This window comes from Pelmatolapia mariae, linkage group LG5 (genome assembly GCF_036321145.2).
Source record: "Pelmatolapia mariae isolate MD_Pm_ZW linkage group LG5, Pm_UMD_F_2, whole genome shotgun sequence".
In the NCBI taxonomy this organism is placed as follows: domain Eukaryota; kingdom Metazoa; phylum Chordata; class Actinopteri; order Cichliformes; family Cichlidae; genus Pelmatolapia; species Pelmatolapia mariae.
In genome coordinates this window covers 36,809,708-36,830,349 of record NC_086231.1, presented here as the reverse complement: position 1 = coordinate 36,830,349, position 20,642 = coordinate 36,809,708, and the positions used below count along the sequence as shown (strand labels likewise).

General features: G+C 41.5%; 1 protein-coding gene across 2 annotated transcripts in view; it reads right to left on the bottom strand.

The window, feature by feature from the left end:
• Positions 1-20,642, bottom strand: part of LOC134628176 (receptor-type tyrosine-protein phosphatase gamma-like) — a 470,111-nt gene that overhangs the window by 206,468 nt on the left and 243,001 nt on the right. For both annotated transcript variants that reach the window (XM_063474903.1, XM_063474904.1), the window contains exon 4: positions 17,318-17,466. In XM_063474903.1, coding sequence (XP_063330973.1) covers positions 17,318-17,466 — 149 coding nt within the window. The remainder of the gene's footprint in view (positions 1-17,317; positions 17,467-20,642) is intronic.

Genomic DNA, 20,642 nt, shown 5'->3' with positions numbered 1-20,642 from the left:
TGCTGTATATCCTGGTGGTGTGGATCAGTGAATCAATGTCTTGTTCACTCTCAGCATCGAGCTTCAACCATGTTAAGGAGGTGGCTGACAACTGCTCCCTTCCGTAGTCAGTGTCCGTAGCCAGTCTTGTCAATGATCTCACTGAGGGGTTTCAGGCCTATGCAGAACAGCAGTGGGGACAGAGCATCTCCTTGGTAGATCCTTAGTTGGCCTCTAATGTTGCTGAGTTCCTAATGAAGGCTCTTAGGGTCCTGTTGATATGAAAGAAAAAAAAATAACGCCCCTGCCGGCATTCTATCCTTCAAGCTCGGGTCCTCTACCAGAGGCCTGGGAGCTTGAGGGTCCTGCGCAGTATCTTAGCTGTTCCCAGGACTGCGCTCTTCTGGACAGAGATCTACGATGTTGTTCCTGGGATCTGCTGGAGCCACTCGCCTAGTTTGGGAGTCACCGCACCTAGTGCTCCGATTACCACTAGGACAACTGTTTCCTTCACCCTCCACATTTTCTCGAGCTCTTCTCTGAGCCTTTGGTATTTCTCCAGCTTCTCTTGTTTCTTCTTTCTGATGTTGCTGTCATTGGGAACCGCTACATCGATCACTACAGCCGTCTTCTTCTGTTTGTCTACCATCATTATGTCCAGTTGCTTAGCCACCACCACTATGTCCGTCTGTATCTGGAAGTCCCACAGGATCTTAGCTCGGTCATTCTCCACCACCCTAGGGTGCATCTCCCATTTTGACCTCGGGACTTCCAGGCCATACTTGGCACAGATGTTCCTGTACACTATGCCGGCCACTTGGTTATGGCGTTCCATGTATGCCCTGCCTGCTAGCATCTTACACCCTGCTGTTATGTGTTGGATTGTCTCAGGGGCATCTTTGCATAGCCTGCACCTGGGGTCTTGCCTGGTGTGATAGACTTCACTGAGCACGCAGTCGGTTGGGACCATCTTACTGATGTATTCGTGGATGTTTGTTGTCTCATCCTGGACTGTGGTGCTGACACTCACCAGTCCCCGGCCTCCTTCCTTCCACTTAGTGTAAAGCCTCACTGTGCTGGCCCTGGGGTGAAACCCTCCATGCATGGTCAGGAGCTTCCTTGTCTTGATGTCAGTGGCTTCTATCTCCTCCTTTGGCCAGCTTGTTATCCCATCAGGGTACCTGATCACAGGCAGGGCGTAGGTGTTGATAGCCCGGATCTTGTTCTTACCCTTCAGCTGACTTCTCAGGACTTGCCTGACCCTCTGCAGGTACTTGGTGGTTGCAGCTTTTCTAGCGGCCTCTTCATGGTTCCCATTTGCCTGTGGGATCCCCAGGTACTTGTAGCTGTCCTCTGTGTCTGCAATGTTGCCTCCTGGTAGTTCGATCCTCTCAGTTCTGACTACCTTCCCTCTCTTTGTTATCATCCGACTACACTTTTCCAGTCCGAATGAAATTCCAATCTCATTGCTGTATTTCCTGGTGGTGTGGATCAGTGAATCGATCTCTCGTTCATTCTCGGCATACAGCTTGATGTCATCCATGTACAGGAGGTGGCTGACAACTGCTCCATTCCGTAGTCGGTATCCATAGCCAGTCTTGTCAATGATCTCACTGAGGGGGTTCAGGCACCATAGTCTGGAGTTAACGTGCCACAACATTGGTGGGAATGCAGATGTTCAGAAGTTCTGGTCGCGATACTTAAGTATCTAGCTATCCCTACAGAAGATGAGTGAGCATAAGGTGAGTAATACTTTATAAGGGGCACATAATTTCAAATGCTACATTTGTATCAGCTCAACAAATATCAGTAAACACAGAGTGTTTATGTGCAGCTTGTTGCACACCATATTTGCCACAGTAGCTAAAAATCCAGCTTCTGTTCAGAGACAGAAAAGAGTGAGAGCTAACTTCAATCAGAGATGGAGAAAGATGTAAGAAAGACAGGACAGGAGAAGAAGAAGAGGAGTGTTGAGAGGCATTTGATAAATTGCTAATTTAAAGCATGTAGTTTCTCATTTTTTAAATCAGATATTAAATCTGCACATGATGTGAATTTATGATTTTTCATTTTGTGAAACATCCTGCACAAAAAACGGAGGTATATTAACTTGTTGCTATTTAAAGTTTTCATGAAAACACTTCGTAGTCTAGTGCAGTGAATTGTTTTAAGGTCTCTGCCTTACAATATAAAGCACCTCATGGTAATTACTGTTTTGTAATTTGGTGCTAAATAAATCATACTAAATCAAACTGAATTGAATAAACAGTTTGGCTCACAGTAACATGATGGGTTTATTGAATTCAGTTGTGTAAGTTCACAAAGAGCAGTAAACTTCAGAGCAGCTGCAGCAGCAGGTCAGCTGATCACAGCCTGTACACTAAGAAAATCTACTGGAGCTCTCAACAGAAATTATTGTCAGTTTTCCCTAGAGCCACTAAGACTTTATGGTTCCTCCATTGGCTGAATCACATTTTAATCCCTGAGTGTGCTAATGTTCCTGTTGAGGTGTGGAAGCAAAGCCACGCTCTACAATGTAGGCAACAGAAAATTGGGCTATTTAAATAAAACCCTTCTTTTTCATGCTCATGATATTGACTAAAGTAAAGAATGATTGAATCTCATTGAAACATTAATTCTCCCATTCATTTACAGTTTAGTCACAGACCATCAGCTTATCCACAATGTGCATATACAAACCACCAGAAAAAAAGCTGTTAGCCTCTCAGCTTTCCCAGCTCCACTTATTGTTAACAGGACACAGGCACTCTCTGACAGAGACAACTACACTTTTTGATGAGACTAAAATAAGCACAACTTTCAGCAACAATAGCCAACTGCAGCCACACGATGGAAATAATGCAAATGCACAAATTGACAGGCAATGAGCTTGATGGCAGTGCTGCCTGTGATGAAAGGAAAGAGGAAAAAAAAAAAAAAAGACTCTGCAACTCTGAAAGTCTCTGTGTGGTCAACAAGTGACACACATTATGCCCCTATCGTGTGTCCCAATCAGAGATAGTCAGGGGCGGGACCTCTATGATTGGCCGTGCTCCTGTAGTTGTCCCATAGTCCTTTGTGTGTACGTTTGAAAGTGCAGGTGGAAAAGGGAGGTGAGTAGCTTGAATAAAGCGATATCGATTCATGAAATCCTGAATCGACTTTTAAATATATAAATGTGTTTTGCCAGAAACGCCAGAATCTCAGCAACCACCAAACAGCAAATGAGAGCAGGTAAACAGATTCCACACAAAGGCAAGGCAAGGCAAGGCAAGTTTATTTATATAGCACAATTCAACAACAAGGTGATTCAAAGTGCTTTACAGAGACATTAAAAACAAAAACAAATAAAAAGCACGATTTAAAATTGATTAAGACAAACAAACAAACAAACAAACAAACAAACAAACAAACAAACAAAACAGTATTTAAAATCAAAAATCAAAACAGTAGATAAAATCAGAACAGTAGATAAAATCAGAACAGTAGATAGAGTCAGTAGTTAAAATGTAAGTTTTGAAATTTAAGCTTAAAAGTGTGGATTTGGTGCTTTATTCAAAAGCAGCTGAGAATAGGTGAGTCTTCAACCTGGATTTAAATAAACTGAGTGTTTCAGCTGATCTGAGGCTTTCTGGGAGTTTGTTCCAGATATATGGAGCATAAAAGCTGAATGCAGCTTCTCCGTGTTTGGTTCTGACTCTGGGAACTGATAAAAAACCGGATCCAGATGACCTGAGGGATCTGGAAGGTAAGAGGTAAACACAGACCGGACCCGACGCATCAGAATCAGCTTTCTCTTTCTCGGCTTTCTCACCCAACGGCCCGTACACGGACACGCCGTTGGGGCTGAAAGCTGACAGCTCACTGATTCTGATGCATCGGTGGGTCCGCGCTTTGTGTTTGCGTCTTTTTTGCGCTAGATTCTGAGCTGCAGGTTTCGTCTCTCTCCAACCAAAATTCACTGAACCAGCAGCAAAAGAAGATCCAAACTACGCTTCACATTTGATAAATGTCGTCATTAATTCCCTCTGACTTTTGCTGTTTTGCTTCCACCACGATAAAATCACACTTCATGCACAGCTCTCTCTCTCTCTGTGTACTTCAAGAACAGTTTCCCATCTCAAATCACTGTTTCTGCATTATTCTTTCACTTATTACCCACCAGTCTACCGTTGTTTACAGCGCTGTCAGCCGCTGTCTTTTTTTTTTTTTCTACTTAAATGACCTCGGACAAGAAAGCCTAATTTCTGCTGTTCAATACTGAAGAAATTTGTACTTTTTAAAATTGCAGAATAATTTTAAGGTTATCTGCTATAAAAATCCAGGCCAGGAAAATCTCCTTCACGTTTTTCTGTGTTTTATCTCAGTTACTTTGACACAAAGGCATCTGCTGTGATGCTCACACCTCTGATAAAGTCTCACATGTATCAGTACTGATACATGATCAGAATTATAATATTTCCGACTGCCTGAGGCAAAATTGAATCAAATCGGGACTTCGTGAATCGGAATTGAATGGATTATAGAAATCAGTGATGATACCCAGCCCTAGGGGGCAGCCTAGGCCCGACAGAGTGGATGTAGCTGTGGGTAATAAGAAAAGATGAAAAGAACGATTGATAACCTTTTTGCTAGGTTAAGGCCTGATCTGTCTGAAATTCATAGCCAGCTCTGACACGGAGCCATCAACCTCTGAACGCTGAAAAAGCAGCAGTGTATCCAGAAAACACATTATATGCTGCGATAAATGCACTGCCCAAGTGTCCCCTAGGGCAGCAGCAAACAGGTCGTTAGAGGAGGCTGATGTGACGATTAAGTTTAACATTGTCTACAATATTGCCAAAGAGTGCCAACGCTCTTTAAACACAAACAGTTTTTCAGTAACTTATCTTTCTTGTAGAAATGTGCTCCAAATAAGGAACTTTGTGTTGACAAGATTGTTAGTTAATCATTTACAAATCAATATTGTCTGTATAGACAGCAAATTTCCCCCCAAAAAGTGTACATTTAAAACTGTGGTGTTAAGTGATGCGGTTGAAAAATTTGGGTGCGCCTAAGTTAAAGTTAGGTGCATCAGTGCAACCATGGCAAAAAGTTAGTCTAGAGCCCTGCAGCCGGTCCCAGTAATTTTCGGCATGAAAAATTTTCCACCAGAGCTGTCTTGTGATGACAATCCACGCTCATAATTTGACCAAGAGATGAAAATTAACAATCAAATTGTATCTCCTGATGCAACACTGAGATTTCCACATTTTGTAACGACTGGGGACCGATTACATCGAGTGAGTTGTGACAGTCGCATGCAGGAAGAACACAACCAGTTGTTGGTGCTCAGCACCATTTTGAGACCTATCCTTGATGGTGTTCACAGCACTACAGGTTACCTGAACATAAAAGACAACTTCTTCACAAAGAAGTGGCAGAAATGCTGAACATGAGACACTGTTAATCTTACCTGAGAAGGAGGAGACAGAAAGGTAGGTGAGGAGATGGAAAAGGTGAGTGACAGAACAGAAATGCTGTAGGTGATGTCAGACTTGACAGAAAAAAACTGAATGGTAGCTCAGAATTCAACTTTGTTTTGAGATTCAATTATACCAATCACTTCACAAATAACTAACCATTATTAATCATTTCCAACACCCTGGAGGACAGCGGGGAGAATTTGGATGCTCTCCAAGAATACATTGACTGGTGCTTCAATGCTTTAATCATGAAGAAGGCCCAGAGTGCATCTTCCCCAGCCAAAAGCGAGGTGCAGAAGTTAAAACCTTCATGAAGACCCACCTGAAGCTTCTGGAGGACATCGTGAAAAGCATCTGCTTTGAAAGAGTTTATCAGCTGGGAGCCAAGAGGCCTGGTGCCACAGCAGGGAGCATAAAAGAATGGACTTCAGCGTAAACGACCACTCCATAAAGCGATCCTGGAGTGATGCAAGGTCCTGTTTCCAGTCCCACACACCTTCACTCAGAAGGTTCTGCATTCTGTCATCGCCACTCTATATCGGCTATATTTTTCTCTCCTCCTGTTCCATCTATCCAACCTATTAATATCAACTTGTTAATGCATTATAATGTGGTAACAGATAAAACACCATCAGTCTCCACAGCATTAAAGCGTTAATTACACTGTTCTCTTTTTCTTTCAAGTTTTCTCTTTCATCCCTCCAACTTGTCCTTTTCCATGGTTTTCTTCTTTCTTTCTTCTTTCTTGGATCGATCATCTGTTTTCCTATGCAGTCACAAACAACATACTCAATTTTTACACATCTGCACGGCATGATAACGCACATACACACTCAACATCGGCACATCCACAAGAGCCTACTAGCACACACAGACATACAGGACACACGCGCACAAGCACTAACATGCTCACTCATATAAATTATTATGCACACACATAATCAGACAACACCAAGCAACACTCTTGTCTACATAGTGCACCCTTATGGAAAATCTCGCCACACTTTTTTCCCCCAACCGACTGGTTTATGTTTTTGTTTTTTTCCCCTTTGAGCATCAAACCACACTAGCTACACACACACAACCATGCGCACACTAAGGTTTGTCAGGTGGAATGTGCATGGTGGAAAGCTGGCTCCAGAGAGAAGAGGTTAAAGACATTTTACCACCTTAGACTCAACAGACTCAAAGGTTAATAAAAGCTATAACTACACAATATGTAATAATATATATAAAATATATATATATGATATAAAAAATAAGACTAAATATATAATAAATATATGCGTGGCAAGCGGGGCAAGTTGTAACATTTTGGTAATTACTGGCACAGAGGGGAGTGGCTCTCCAGGTTTATCAAGCAAAGAGTCAGGGAATGTTGGTCAAACGCAAAATTCCACCACAACATGACATCTGCCGCCGAATACAGCCCTGCATCTTGATTGAAAATGACACTGCCATAACAGTGGATATTAACAATCAGGACCATAGTTATGCATTATCAACAACTATGTTAGCAAAACCAGACTGTATTCGAGAGGATCACTACTACAACACTGAGTTGTCAAAGTCTTTAAAGTGAAAAAATCAGGCTTCAGAAAAGATTCTAACAAAGTACCAGAAAAAGCTGAGATTGCAATGCCAAAAGTTTAAGTGTTTAACCTCCTAAGACCCGAACTCTTCCACGAGATGCTTTTTTAATTTCTCTTTGATATTTGGGCTAATTGGGAAACGATGAATGTAAAAACAACCAGATATTACCAGATATTGTTTTTTAACCTGATTTTTATTTCTAAGAAAAATGAAAGCCACATATGAGGATATTTGTTTAAAATTTCGATAGAACAGTGGCAGTATAATGTCCTCATAAGTGGATATCAGGCCCTTGTAGAGCAAAACTGAGTATTTTGGTCTAAATAACCCAAAATGTGATGTCCACATATGTGGACGCCAGGTCCTAGGAGGTTAAAGACAAAAGTTTGCACCTTAAAGGATGTCACCAAAGAACTCAAAAAGCTGTTGATCTCAAATCAGTGTGCATCTTTGCTTGAGTCAATCAAGCCAAAAACCATTTCCCTCATCTCCAAAGCCATATGCTTGATACGCTGAAGTGAACCACATTCATTTACTTGTGAAAATGGCCTTCACGTGGTACTGCAAAGATTTAGTCACTTTGCAAGAAGAGAAACTGAAGTGGCAAAAACCAACAAGTTGGATTGGAGACAGACGACCAAATTGATCCATTTTTATTCATGTGTGATACCGGAGGTTTTTTAGGGCTGAATGGTTTATAGATATTATTTTATATTTTTCTAATATATATTGTACTTTCAGAATCAATTTGAAATATATATTTGAAAGTGAACACCTTGATCAAAGAATATAACTACATTTTGATTTCAGTTACAAAAACATGACTAATTGTGTAGCCCTAGTTGTCATTATTAGTTACTGCGAGTTACTCCTCAGCCTCCCATGGTTTACAGCATAAACAGGACTGAATCATCAGCAGAAGAAAGAAGAAATTGTTCTTGCCACTGCCTGCAATTTTTTGAATTACTGATATGGATAGTTTTAGTGCATTTTTCTGTAAATAAGTAAAATATTTATTACAATTGTAATATCTATGGTGTTAGCTAGATCGATTGTTAATTATCTCGTATTTTCTGAAGGCATTGATGGCAAGGAATTGCATAATTACAAGAGCACTGAGGCATAAAATTACCTGCACAGCAACAAAATTGATAAAGTACTGCTCAACAAACAAGGCAACTTTATTTTTCTTAAAGCAGCTGTAGAGCTGAGCCAAAGCGTTAGTCAGGCTAAAAACTTAGCATAGGTCATGCTAAGGCAGTGGTTCCCAAACTTTTTTTGCTTGACCCCCCCCCCCCCCCCCCCCTTTTCTTTTTACAAGAAAATCTTCGTGCCCCCCACCCACCACCATGTAATTGCGTTTACGTGTGGACGAGGAATACAGGGGTCGTCATGCAACGTCAAAGGTATGTGCCTTTTTCAAGTCACACTGTGCGCTACGTTATTGTTTACATGAGATGAATTTCTACAATGAGACAAAATACTGTTACTGTTAATCTGACTATCTTCAGGTTTTACACGCTTACATATACACTAGGGGTGGGTTTTGACCATCGATTTATCCATTAAAATCAATTCTAGCTTGGATAACGTAATATCCGCTCACTGATTCTGATCCGTCGGCGGGCGCTTTGTGTTTACGCCCTTTTTGCGCTCGATTCAGAAGCTGCAGGTTTTATCTCTCTCCAAACAATTATGACTGAACCAGCAGCAAAAGAAGATCCAAACTACGCTTCACATAAACATCGTCATGAATTCACTCTTAGTTTTGCTGTTTTGCTTCCACCACGATAAAATCACACTTCATGCACAGCTCTCTCTCTCTCTCTCTCTCTCTCTGTACTTCAAGAACAGTTTCCCATCTAAAAATCTGTTTTCTGCATTGTTCGCTTGCTTGTTACGCACAAGTCTACCGTTGTTTACAGCGCTGTCGGCCGCTGTTTTTTTTCCTTTAACTTACTTCCGAAAAGAAAGCCTCATTTCTGCTGTTCAATACTGAACAAATGTAAACTTATAAAATTATGCAAAATTGCAAAATGCTCAGCTGTGTCTCTAATAAAACCTCTGTAACTTTGCTCTGCTTCACTTCAGCAGCATCAGGTAATGTTCACATGTTGATTAATGACTTTCTTTTGTTTTTGATCTACTGCAGAATATTTTTAAGGTTATCTGCTATAAAATCCCAAGCAAGGAAAGTTGCCTTCATGTTTTTCTGTGTTTTATCCTCAGTTACTTTGACACAAAGGCATCTGCTGTGATGCTTACACTTTTGATAAAGTCTCACAAGGGTCAGCTTTCCTTTTATAGATATAAAAATATGGAAATGTACTGATGCGTGATCAGAATTATAATATTTCTGAGGCAAAATTTCCCCAATTCAAATCGAATCAAATCGAATCGTGGATCGAATTGATTCGGGACCTTGTGAATCGGAATCAAATCGATTCTAGGAATCAGTGACGATACCCAGATCTAATATACACACGCAGTTACTTTCCCTCCATTTAGAAAGGCAGACGCGTCATGGTGTAATTATTTTACGTGTAGTTTTTTTTCCCTGTGTAATACTATTCAATATTACTATCAATACATTTTTCATAAAATGCCTCTCTGTGCAAAGTGGGTTCAAAAACAGAAACAACTGTGGGATACTGTTTGTCCGTGATTTGAAGCGGGGGAACAAATCGTGGCAGGATCAGCCTGATATTATTTGTATCACACTGTAACTTTACTGTATAAAGAGCTAACATCTCCAAAATGTCAGGAGTAGTTAGTCATTACAACAAGTGTTTGTGAGCTAAAAATCAAGAAGGTCGGCTACTGTTTGTCCGTGATTTGGAGAGCCCAGCGTGTGTTCATCACGCAGGGGAAACAAATTCTGTCGGGGAGACCTACCTACCTAGCCAAAGGGAAGATATGCTTCATCATATTTTCTAGTATTTGGATTGGAAGGAAGTTGGTTTGGAAACATATTTGGCAATGCTTCATCTCCTGCTTTGCGTTTGTGTGGGCGCCCCGTCAAAAACCTGTCCATTATGCTAGCAATGTCCAAGTGTTTTTTTGTTGTTGTTGTTGTTTTTTACATTCACACTCGTTGTTTAAGCGTTGTGTGGGCTGTATGCTGTACAATCACACAAAAGATAAAAATAATATAGGAAAATGTGACACTGTGTAGTATATACAGAATGTAATAATTTGAAATAAATTACAGAATGTGGATATATATTTCTGCATCAAAAAGCAACTGACTATTGATATGAAATGGAAAATATGGGTGACCTTGCCAGTACTTTTATTTCAGTGGTTTAGATATGTTTCAGGTGTGTTGACCCAGGGTCATATCTAAAACATGCAGGACACCAGCCCTTTGTCCACCACTGATATAAACAGACACAGTAGTACTTTTGTTAGTGTAAATTTCCTCATGATGTTAAATCTTGAGTATTGACAGTGAGAAAATACTATTAATGTTTGTTGCAGGTGCAGAACGCTGTGATGAGTGGAAAGACGGGGCTTGCATGTACAGACAAGCAGCGCAGGTGGAATGCAGGGACAGCAAAGAGGCTTGAACCCAAACGTCTAAGACGGATAAACTTCAGACGTTACAGGGCAGAGCAACAGTGCAATATGAACTCCCGGTGTGCACCATATCACCTTGCACACCAAGACTTTATTGATAGTGTTAGCAAAGCACCAATGAAACCTCGCCATCACTGCAACAGTAAAGTTAGCAATTGAGCTCATCCTGGAACAGGTAAAGCCGCTAATTACAGCACAAAGTAACGGATTTTTTTGTTAGCAACGAGTGAACGCTGCAGACCCGGACTGCAGAAGTACTGGTCTGTCATGGCAGCCTACGTACATTCTTACAGAAACCTGTGGGTCGATAGAAAAATGCCAACCAAAAACAAACATTATATGGTAACATTTGACATTTGCTTGCTTAGGAAGCGGGGATAGTGACAGCGACAAGAGAGCGAGATTTGAGATGTGAGATTTGTGACATTAGCTTGTTTGGAGTGTATAGTTGGTTTGTAGTGTAGTATTTTTTGCTTGTTTTTTGTATTATGTGTCAAAACAATAAGGTGGCTGTTGAATGACACAGATGCTGGCCAAATAGCCACGACAGGGACACTGAAATGTAAATGCTGTCTCTGCATGGAAAACAGGCAAAGTGATACAGCTCCTGTTGTCAAGTCTTTGGGTCTCAGGCCTGTCCCTCAGTCTCGTGGTGGACTGGCACAAATAATTTGTGTAGCACCTTATTGTGACACCTGATAGTTCTAAAGAAAAAAGTTTGTTTTGTTTTTTTTGGGGTTTTTTTTCAATATTTTATTTTAATTTTTCAGCATAGAAAACCCCATCAACGAACAACTACAGCTCAGGCGCTGAGATGATAGGACAAGAAATAGCACAATAATGATAATCAATAAAGAAAGTCAAAAAAAGAAAGAAAACATTAAAATTAAAACTACCAGCATACATAATGAATTAAATGTCATGAATATGCAATAAACAGGGAAATTGCAGTGCCATGGTACATGTTTATACAACGTGAGCCTTCTCAAGGTGAGTACAAAACGGAGTCCAGGATTTTGAAAAAACATTTGCTGCAGGTGTTTGCAGGTATCGAACCTTTTCCAGCTGAATGACTGATAACATGTCATTAAGCCAGACACTGAAGGAGGGAGGAGCAGCGGACTTCCATTCTTTTAGAATAAGTCTTTTCGCAATCATCATTCCGAGATCAATTGGCACCCGCACAGTCGCAGGGATAGTTCTGGAACGTACACAGCCAAAAACTGCAATTTCTGGATTGGGTGAGATGGAGATCCCATAAGCTTTAGAGTACCAATCAAATATTTTCGACCAAAAATTGGTCAATAAGGGACAATGCCAGAAAGCGTGAGCCAATGTGCTCTCTGATGTTTTACATCTGTCACATATAGGGGAAGTTGAAGGATAAATTTTGTGTAGCCGAACCTTGGAATAATGTAGCCGATGGACAATTTTAAATTGTATTAATTGATGTCTGCTGTTAATAGAGCAGGAATGAATTTTTGATAGGCATTTGTCCCATATTGATTCAGATATTTCCATTATTTCCATATTTCCTCTCCCCAAGCGTCTCTCATCCTCGTAGTCTGCACTTCAATGCTGTCATCAAACAAATGCACAATTGTAGAAATCAAATGTTTGGAGTAAGGAGGGCTCAGGAGGACCTCAAAAAGGTTATGTTCATGCGGAACATCTTGATAATTCTTCATATTGGATTGCAAAAAATGCCTGATTTGTAGGTAACGATAAAAATGTGAATGCGGTAAATCGAACTACTGCTTAAGCTGATTAAATGATGCAAATTTTCCATCTATATAAAGATCTTTGAATTTGATTAAGCCCTTCTCCTTCCAAACATAGTAGGATTTATCATCCCAAGGAGGCAAAAAGGCATGGTTATCGCATATTGGTGCCTGCACAGAGGAGTTTGGCAGTTTAAAAAAACCTCTAATTTGGTTTAAAATCCGCACAGATTGTTTCGGAACAAACCCCAGTTTCTTAAGACTCTCCGCCCTCCCTACTTTTGAGAAAAGCAGGGCCTCTAGAGAGGAGTCCCTTACAATGTCAGCCTCCATTTTAACCCAAAGGGGGATGTTGGAATTACCAAGATCTGGGGATGTCTGGTGCCAGAAGGTCAAGGCTCTCAGATTTGCAGCCCAGTAATAATGTTTAAATATCGGTAAACTCAGACCTCCCTCCAGTTTGGATTTATGTAGATGTAGTTTTGAAATCCTAGGATTCTTGTTGTTCCATATGTAAGAAGTAATAATTGAGTCCAAATCCTTAAAGAAAGAGGAAGTGAGATAAATAGGAAGGTTTTGGCAAAGATACAGAAATCTAGGAAGAGAGACCATTTTTATGGAATTTATACGACCGACCATAGATAGGGGAAGAATTTTCCATGACTCGATGTTATGCTTTAATGTTGATAAGAATTCAGCAAAGTTCAAGCTAAAAATTAATTTGGGATCCTTAGGAACAGTTAATCCAAGATATGTGAGATGGTCGTTAACTATTTTGAATGGAATATTACCAAGAAAACTTGGCAAACCGGTTTTAGATAAAGGCATAAGTTCACTTTTAACCCAGTTAATTGTATATCCTGAAATTTTGCTAAATGCGGTGACCAGATTAAGAAGAGATGGTACAGATTCTTCTGCATTACGCAGGTATAATAGTACATCGTCTGCGTACAAACTAATAACAGTTTCAACCCCTCCGACCAAGAGCCCTTGTATTTTTGGATGCGCTCTTATCTTAATCGCAAGGGGATCTAATGCCAGAGCAAATAAAGCAGGGGACAGGGGGCAGCCCTGTTGAACAGAGCGCTGCAAAGGAAATGGCGCCGACCTCTCTCCATTTGTGAGAACTGAACAGATTGGATTTGCGTATACTAATTTTACCCAAGATATAAATATTTCACCGAACCCAAACTTCCGTAATGATTCGAACATATAAAACCACTCAACCTGATCAAAGGCTTTGTGTGCATCAAGAGCTAAAATTGCTGCTCCTCCCGAACTACCATGGTCCGAATAGATGGTGTTGAGAAGACGTCTAACATTGAAAAAAGAAAGTCTGCCAGGGATAAATCCCGTTTGATCAGGGTGAATAATGGAGGTCAAGTACTTGTTCAGTCTAGTTGCTAAAATTTTGGTTATCACCTTTCGATCAAAATTCTGAAGAGCAATTGGCCTGAAGTTAGCAGGATCAGAGTCATCTCTGCCTTTCTTCAAGATTAACGAAATATTTGCTTCGTACAGAGTTTGGGGTAGTACGCCCCTGTTTTGAGAATCACGCATCATCCTAAGCAAGAATGGAGCAAGACCATCACAAAATTTCTTATAAAATTCTATGCCAAAACCGTCAGGGCCTGAAGCCTTCCCAGATGCAAATGACTTAATAGCAGCTACCACTTCTTGCAATGTGAAGTCCGAATCGAGTTGATCTCTGGCAGCTTCATTTAGCCTGGGCAGACTGAGAGAATCAAAAAAGTCATTTAAAGCAGATTGTGTTACATTCAGCTGGGAAGAGTACAATTCCTGATAGAACTCTCTGAAGCGCCTATTAATTTCTATAGGGTTTGTTAGAAAAGCACCCGATTTGGATCTTATTTTGTGAATTGCTCTCGAAGCTTGCGTTCCTTTTAGTTGTTGCGCTAGCAATTTACCGGGTTTGTCTCCTATCTCAAAATGTTTATGTTTCAGCTTCAGTAGTAGATTGGTAACCTGGTCACTCATAATTGCATTGTATTCATATTTGAGTTTTAATATTTCTCTGTAATCCTCAGGTGATTTAGAATTCTGGTAAGCCCTTTCTAGACGAGGAGTGGCACTATTAATTTCAGAAAGTCGCTTCATCTTCTCCTTTTTGAGGGCTGAGCTATAGGAAATAATTTCGCCACGCATTACGACTTTTAATGTTTCCCACAATGTTGAATCAGAGACCTCTCCGTTGTCATTTGAGTCAAGAAAACCCTTGAGTTTGGGTGTAATATATTTAATAAACTTTTCATAACTGAGAAGGGTTGGATTGAAACGCCAGGAATAGTTCTCTTTAGGCAGATTAAGACTCAATGATATGGATGTGGGACTGTGATCAGAAATCAAAATATTATGTTATCTGGAATTTGAAATTTGTGAAATAAGGCTTGAACTGACCAAAAAATAATCAATTCGACTGTAGGATTTGTGGACGCCAGAGTAAAAGGAGTAATCTTTATCAGTGGGATGTTGAAGTCTCCAAATGTCTACTAAATTTCTAGCTTTAGAAAGATTATTCAGAAGCCGCACAGAGGCAATCTCTGGGGGAGGGCGTGATGACAGCCGATCAAGGTAAGGGTCTAAATAGCAGTTCCAATCTCCTGCTATTACTATATTTGCGTCAGTATCATCTGGAAGCAAGTCAAACACCTTTCTGAAAAACATAGGCTCAACTGTATTTGGACCATAAATATTTAGTAGGGTTAATGGGAGTGAAGCTATCATCCCTGAAACCATTATGTATCGTCCCTGGGGATCGTTGATTACAGATTTTAGTTGAAATGGGACATTTTTCTTAAATAGTATGGCTACCCCCCTGGCATGTGATGTAAAGGGTGACTGATATATTTGAGATATCCAGTTACATTTTAAAACATGCCGCATTGTAGATTTTATGTGGGTTTCTTGCAGAAAAATTACATCTGCACAAAGAGATTTCAAATGTTTAAATACTTTACCCCTTTTGACAACTGAACCAAGCCCTCTAACATTCCATGATACAAGCTGCAAATCCCTGTTTCCCATTTGTATACTAGCCTGTGACCTGGCCATTATAGTGGGGAAAAATGAAAAAAAAAAGGAAAAATGATAAGGTGTGACATTGTTCATACAAAATGACCGAAAGTCATAAACTGGCAGCGATGAAACTAGTGCACCTGAGCTGTAGAACAAGAACAAATCAAAACATAACCCACCCCTTCCCCAAAAAACACGTCCCCCGGAATCTGACGCATAACATCCCCTCTTCACTTCGAAGGGAGCTGCCGGGCAAATGGCAAGATATCTTCACACCCACCACTCAGAATAAAAACATAAAAATGCTGTGTATTACCACCACCATGTAATAGAAAAAGCAAACATCATTCACTGAGAAAATGTTACACCAGTAAGGATGTCTCATCTAAAGTTGTTGGTATAGTGTTGTACTTGAAAGTCCAAATCCAGTTCTCAGCATGGTGTCTTTTAAAGTTAGAAGTCTTAATATTGCTCAGGCATTCCTGCAATCAGAACCACTACAGTTACCTTACACTGAGACCTTAATTTCTCATAGCCGACCCGTGTCCTTTAATGCAGCGTGCCGCCTCATCTGTGTCGTTGAAGATTGTCCGTCACGTCAGTATACATAGAGCCTTGCCGGGTAACGTAGCGATTCCATCGCTGCGCAGGGTTTGCATCACACCACTAAAAGCGCGACGCTGGTTCATCACTTCGCTGGTGTAGTCTGGAAATATCATCACCCTGTTTCCTTTATACTCGCAGCCTTTTTGCATCCTGCAGCGACGCAGGATCAGCTCCTTCTCCTGAAAATGATGAATGCGGGCCAGGATAGTGCGTGGTTTAGCACCAGCAGTTGGTTTCGCTTGTAGTGCGCGGTGTGCACGATCAACTTTTATCGGATGTGGAAAGTGCTCCTTTCCCAGCAACTCCGGGATAAGCCTAGAGACAAAGTCAGTGGGCATACCTTTTTCCTCGTCTTCAGGTATGCTGACAATTTTGATATTGTGTCTGCGAGAGCGGGCCTCTAAGTCCTGGAGTTTGGTTTTAAGTTGGTTGGCGTGCTGAGTTAGGTCCGAACATTTGGCTTCTAGCGCTTCTATGCGCTCGTCCAAGGCACATGTCGCTTGTTCTTCACTTTCCATGCGGTTTTTCATCTCTTTCTGCTCCGAAAGGAGCGACTGAAATCTAGCCTCAAAGGTATCAAACCGCTCATCAATCTTCCCCATTATAGACGTGGCCATTTCCCGACACATCTCCTTGCATAGGGTGTAGGTTCTGTCTTCGTGGGGGCCAGCCTCTGGCTCGTTAGGGCTACTGGTGCTAGCATTAGCCCCGCTAGCAGTGTTGCTAACATAGCCCTCGATGGTTTTATTCTTGCTTGGAGGGTTCGTTTTCGGTCTCATTGCGCAAAAATGGACAGCGTAGATCAGCCTGGAAATATGCACCCGCAGAAAATATCCGCCTGTGTAAGAATATATGGTGGTGTTCAGTAAAAATCTGAGTTTTGGTGGAGAGCTCCGAAAAGCACGTCTACATCCTACCGCTGCTCACTAGCGCCCCCTAAAGAAAAAAGTTTTAAATAGTTGCACAAAAGACTCCCCAGCCATTGCATGTATATTTTATGTTTGCAAAATTCATATATATTTTTTTATAATTTATATTTGCATTTCAAGTTATAAAAATGATTCCTTAAATGTGTTTGTTTTCACAGTAAAAAAAAAATTTTTTGCCTACTTGGATTTTATGTTTTTTCATGCAATAGAAAGTCAATTTTGTCAATACAATATGTCGAAATTAAAAAAAAAGTAAAGTCATGTAAGACATGTAAGGTTGTGCTGAAAAGAAGTCTACCAAACAAGGTAAGGTAAACACCTTTTAAAGGTGAAATATAAATGTAGTCAAAAATTATATTCAAACATTTTAAATTATATTGTATTCTTTTCCTTAGAAAATTGAGCTTACCTCCACAGGATAACGTCGGCCATTGATACTGTGTTCAGAGCCCTCCGATCCATTGCTTGTGCCCCAATGAAACTCTACTTTTTCTGCCTTAAACCTCCCTGGTAGACCTGCTCCCCGAACAAAGTAATGATCTTTCAACATGATGGCGACTGGAAGAAATACAGAAGAGCAGAGAAAAAAAAAACAGTGATTACCCACATAGCAGGCAGGTCTGGCCCGGATCTGGTGTCAAGCCGGCACTGCTGGCTGACTTCTGGCATGGTAAGCGGTATGTCATCCAGATATGGGCCAGGCCTGGCAATGATGGCACTATTTATTTTCCTATTTTAGTTAGAAGACCCAAATGCCATGTTGCAATACTATACTGCTATGGTAGCCAACGTTTCAAATGCAGGTTTGACAGGTTTGTGAGTGTATACTTTATCCAAAACCTAGTAAGGGTTTACTCATGCTTTCCACTGGGTGGCTGTAGCTCAGGAGGTAGAGCAGGACACCTACTGGTCGGAAGATTAGTGGTTTGATCCCTGGCTCCTCCAGTCTGCATGTCAAGAATGTGAATGTGTATAAATGTAGTTAGGAAGCACTCAGTTTAGAGAAAGTGTGTGAATGTGGCATGTTGTATAGAGCACTTTGAGTAATCCAGGAGAGTAGAAAAGTGTTATGTAAGAATCAGTCCATTCACTGTCTGAACAGAGTTTCGTCATGTTACTTTTGCACTCCTATGTTCCGGCACATGTTGTTATTACATGGCTTGATTAAGGTACACATTAGGCTGGCATCTGGGGCCAGAGCTGAAACTGTTCTGGGCCAGCACAGGACCAGCAGTGTGTCTGCCATTTGCAGACACACTGCCACCTCTGGCAAACCAGATCTGGGCCACCAAGGGGCCGTCATTCTTTGCAGTGTGTGGGCCACGTGTAAGCACATTGTGTGGGCCAGATCCGGGCCATACCAATTTTGCTATGTGGGTAGATGAAAAAAGTGAGCTTTGATTCATTACTTATCAGATTTTTCAGCAGACATGGAAATAATTTATCTTTAAAAACAGCTACAGAAAGAAAAATGTGACATCTATCGATGACATGAAGACAATTTCAAAGGTTCCTTGAAACACCATTAGAATGTGGGCATGTGCACAGCATGAAACAGCTTTAAATGCATAAATTAAAGAAACATATTCTAAGACATGCTAAAGATAGGTCTGTTTCTCCTTCAGATTTTCTCTGAGGAATACATCCTCACTAAAGATCATTTCTGTCAGTTTCCAACAGCTTATAAAGCATATTCTCATATGAGGGGCTAATTTGCCAGGCAGAATTGTTTTTCAGTTGCTTACAATTTCCCTTGCAGGGTCCTTTGTCATTCTATTGCAATTTGCTGAGATATAGAGAGAATTGAAACACTATGCTCTTATTTTCACATTCACAAATGGTGTCAGGGTTAGTGCTGTGTAACAGGCAGGACGAGGCTAAACCCAAATGTAGGTCTCGAAACTCAAAAGGGTAAATTTAGGAAGGCAGCGTTATTATAAACAAATGAAAAACAAACCTAAACTAGAAACTGAAAAGTGAAACTAAAAACTAAAACTTGGAACAGGGATTGATGAGGGAAACCAGGAGCACAGAGGAAACACAGCAACATGAGAGATGATGCTTAAATACATAAAGGATAATGAAGGATTGAGACAGAGCAGGGGAACACAGCTGGGAGCATGGAGCACAGAGACAAGAGTAACAACTGACAAACATGGAACACAGGGGAAGCACAGGAAACAGAACTATGCATCACAATAAACACCAACCCCACCTACACCACCATGGGCCAGCTCCTGATGGCCCCAAGACAAAAACAGCTCACTTGACCAGGGTGGAATCTAAATCAAAAACAACCAGGAGCAAGAGAGGCAAAAAAAACCCCAACAGAAAACAAAAACACAGGCTGACCATGGCAACGACGAAGGGACCCTCTAGCGGGGAACCTCGGGTGGGCTGTGGCTGGAGAAACTGAACTCAGCTTTCCAAAGATGTGATCCACCACGCCATGTTTATTGATTACAGGAAATTGCACGTAAGTACAAGATACTTGCACCTGAGTCACTCCATAACATGACCCGCACCCCAGAAAGTACAGGGTACTTACATTGTACTTGTTTCATTGTTTCTGGCAAAAACCTGACTTGTTGCCCGCAAAATGCATGTAAGTGCAGGATACTTGCGCCTTATTCGCGGGTAGTGTTATAAAGTGTTACCCCAGAGGAGAATGAACTCAACCTGGGTGTCTATTGTCTTATGTAGTTTGGGAGATGATTGAATGATGGGTAGGTGTAGTTTCCTCTGTGGTGAGGTCAGGTGGGCTGCCCCGGACACATGTTTGTGTCTGTGTGTGCCTGTTTGTCTGTGTGTATGTGTCAGGTCGGGTCTTAGACTCCGCCTCTCTGGGAACATCTGAGGCCCCCCAAGGTGTGGGGATCTGTCTCCCCCCACCACACTCCCTGCCAGTGGCTGATGCCCTCAGCTGTCAGTGCATTGGTGGTTCTCGGTATCCAGGGCTGGGGGCTCAGATATGTACTAGCTCACTCCTGGTGGCTGCTTGGCGGGGCCTGGCGCCCGAGGGCCCCCCATCCTCCGGAATGGGGGGCCCTCATAACAGCCCACCAGTCATGAAAACCATCGACATGATAAGCAAGGTTGCACGGATCATATAAATGTTAATTATAACTGCATTTATCAACCAGCTGATATATTTAGAGTTTTTCACAAAAATGTGTTAAATGTACACCTGAACTCTGAACTGCCCTTCAGGCCCAGGTCTAGGTCCACTCTGACACAGCTGGCTGCCGGCAGATCCTGCAGGCACATCGTCACAGCCCCCTGTAGCTTCTGCAGTGTGGCTGCTGCATGAGCCCCCTGTCTGGGACTATCCTAAGCTCTTTCTAGGTGGGTTGCACGATATCCTCCTTGGGCTCTCGTGCATTGGGGGGCCTCAAGATGTCTGGGGCCTGGATCTCCTCCATGCCTGCTTCATGTCCTGGGGGGCAGGGCTATGGCTCCCCACACCCACTATCAGATAGTGGAGAAACCTTTTGAATACAAGCGCGCTCATGCACACAGGTGTGCACAGACACATACTGTATCTTCCTTGGCTGCTGCGTCAAAGCACGTCATGCATTGTCGGTCTTGCACGCTGCTAATTAACATTCAGTATCTATTGGTCACTGTTACTTACACTTATCTAGGTTCTTGCTGTGGTTTCTCTTGTGGTTGTTCTCTTTTTGCTTTTTTTTTTCTTCCAGCAGGTGATCCAGCAGATTTTTTTGTCTTTTCTC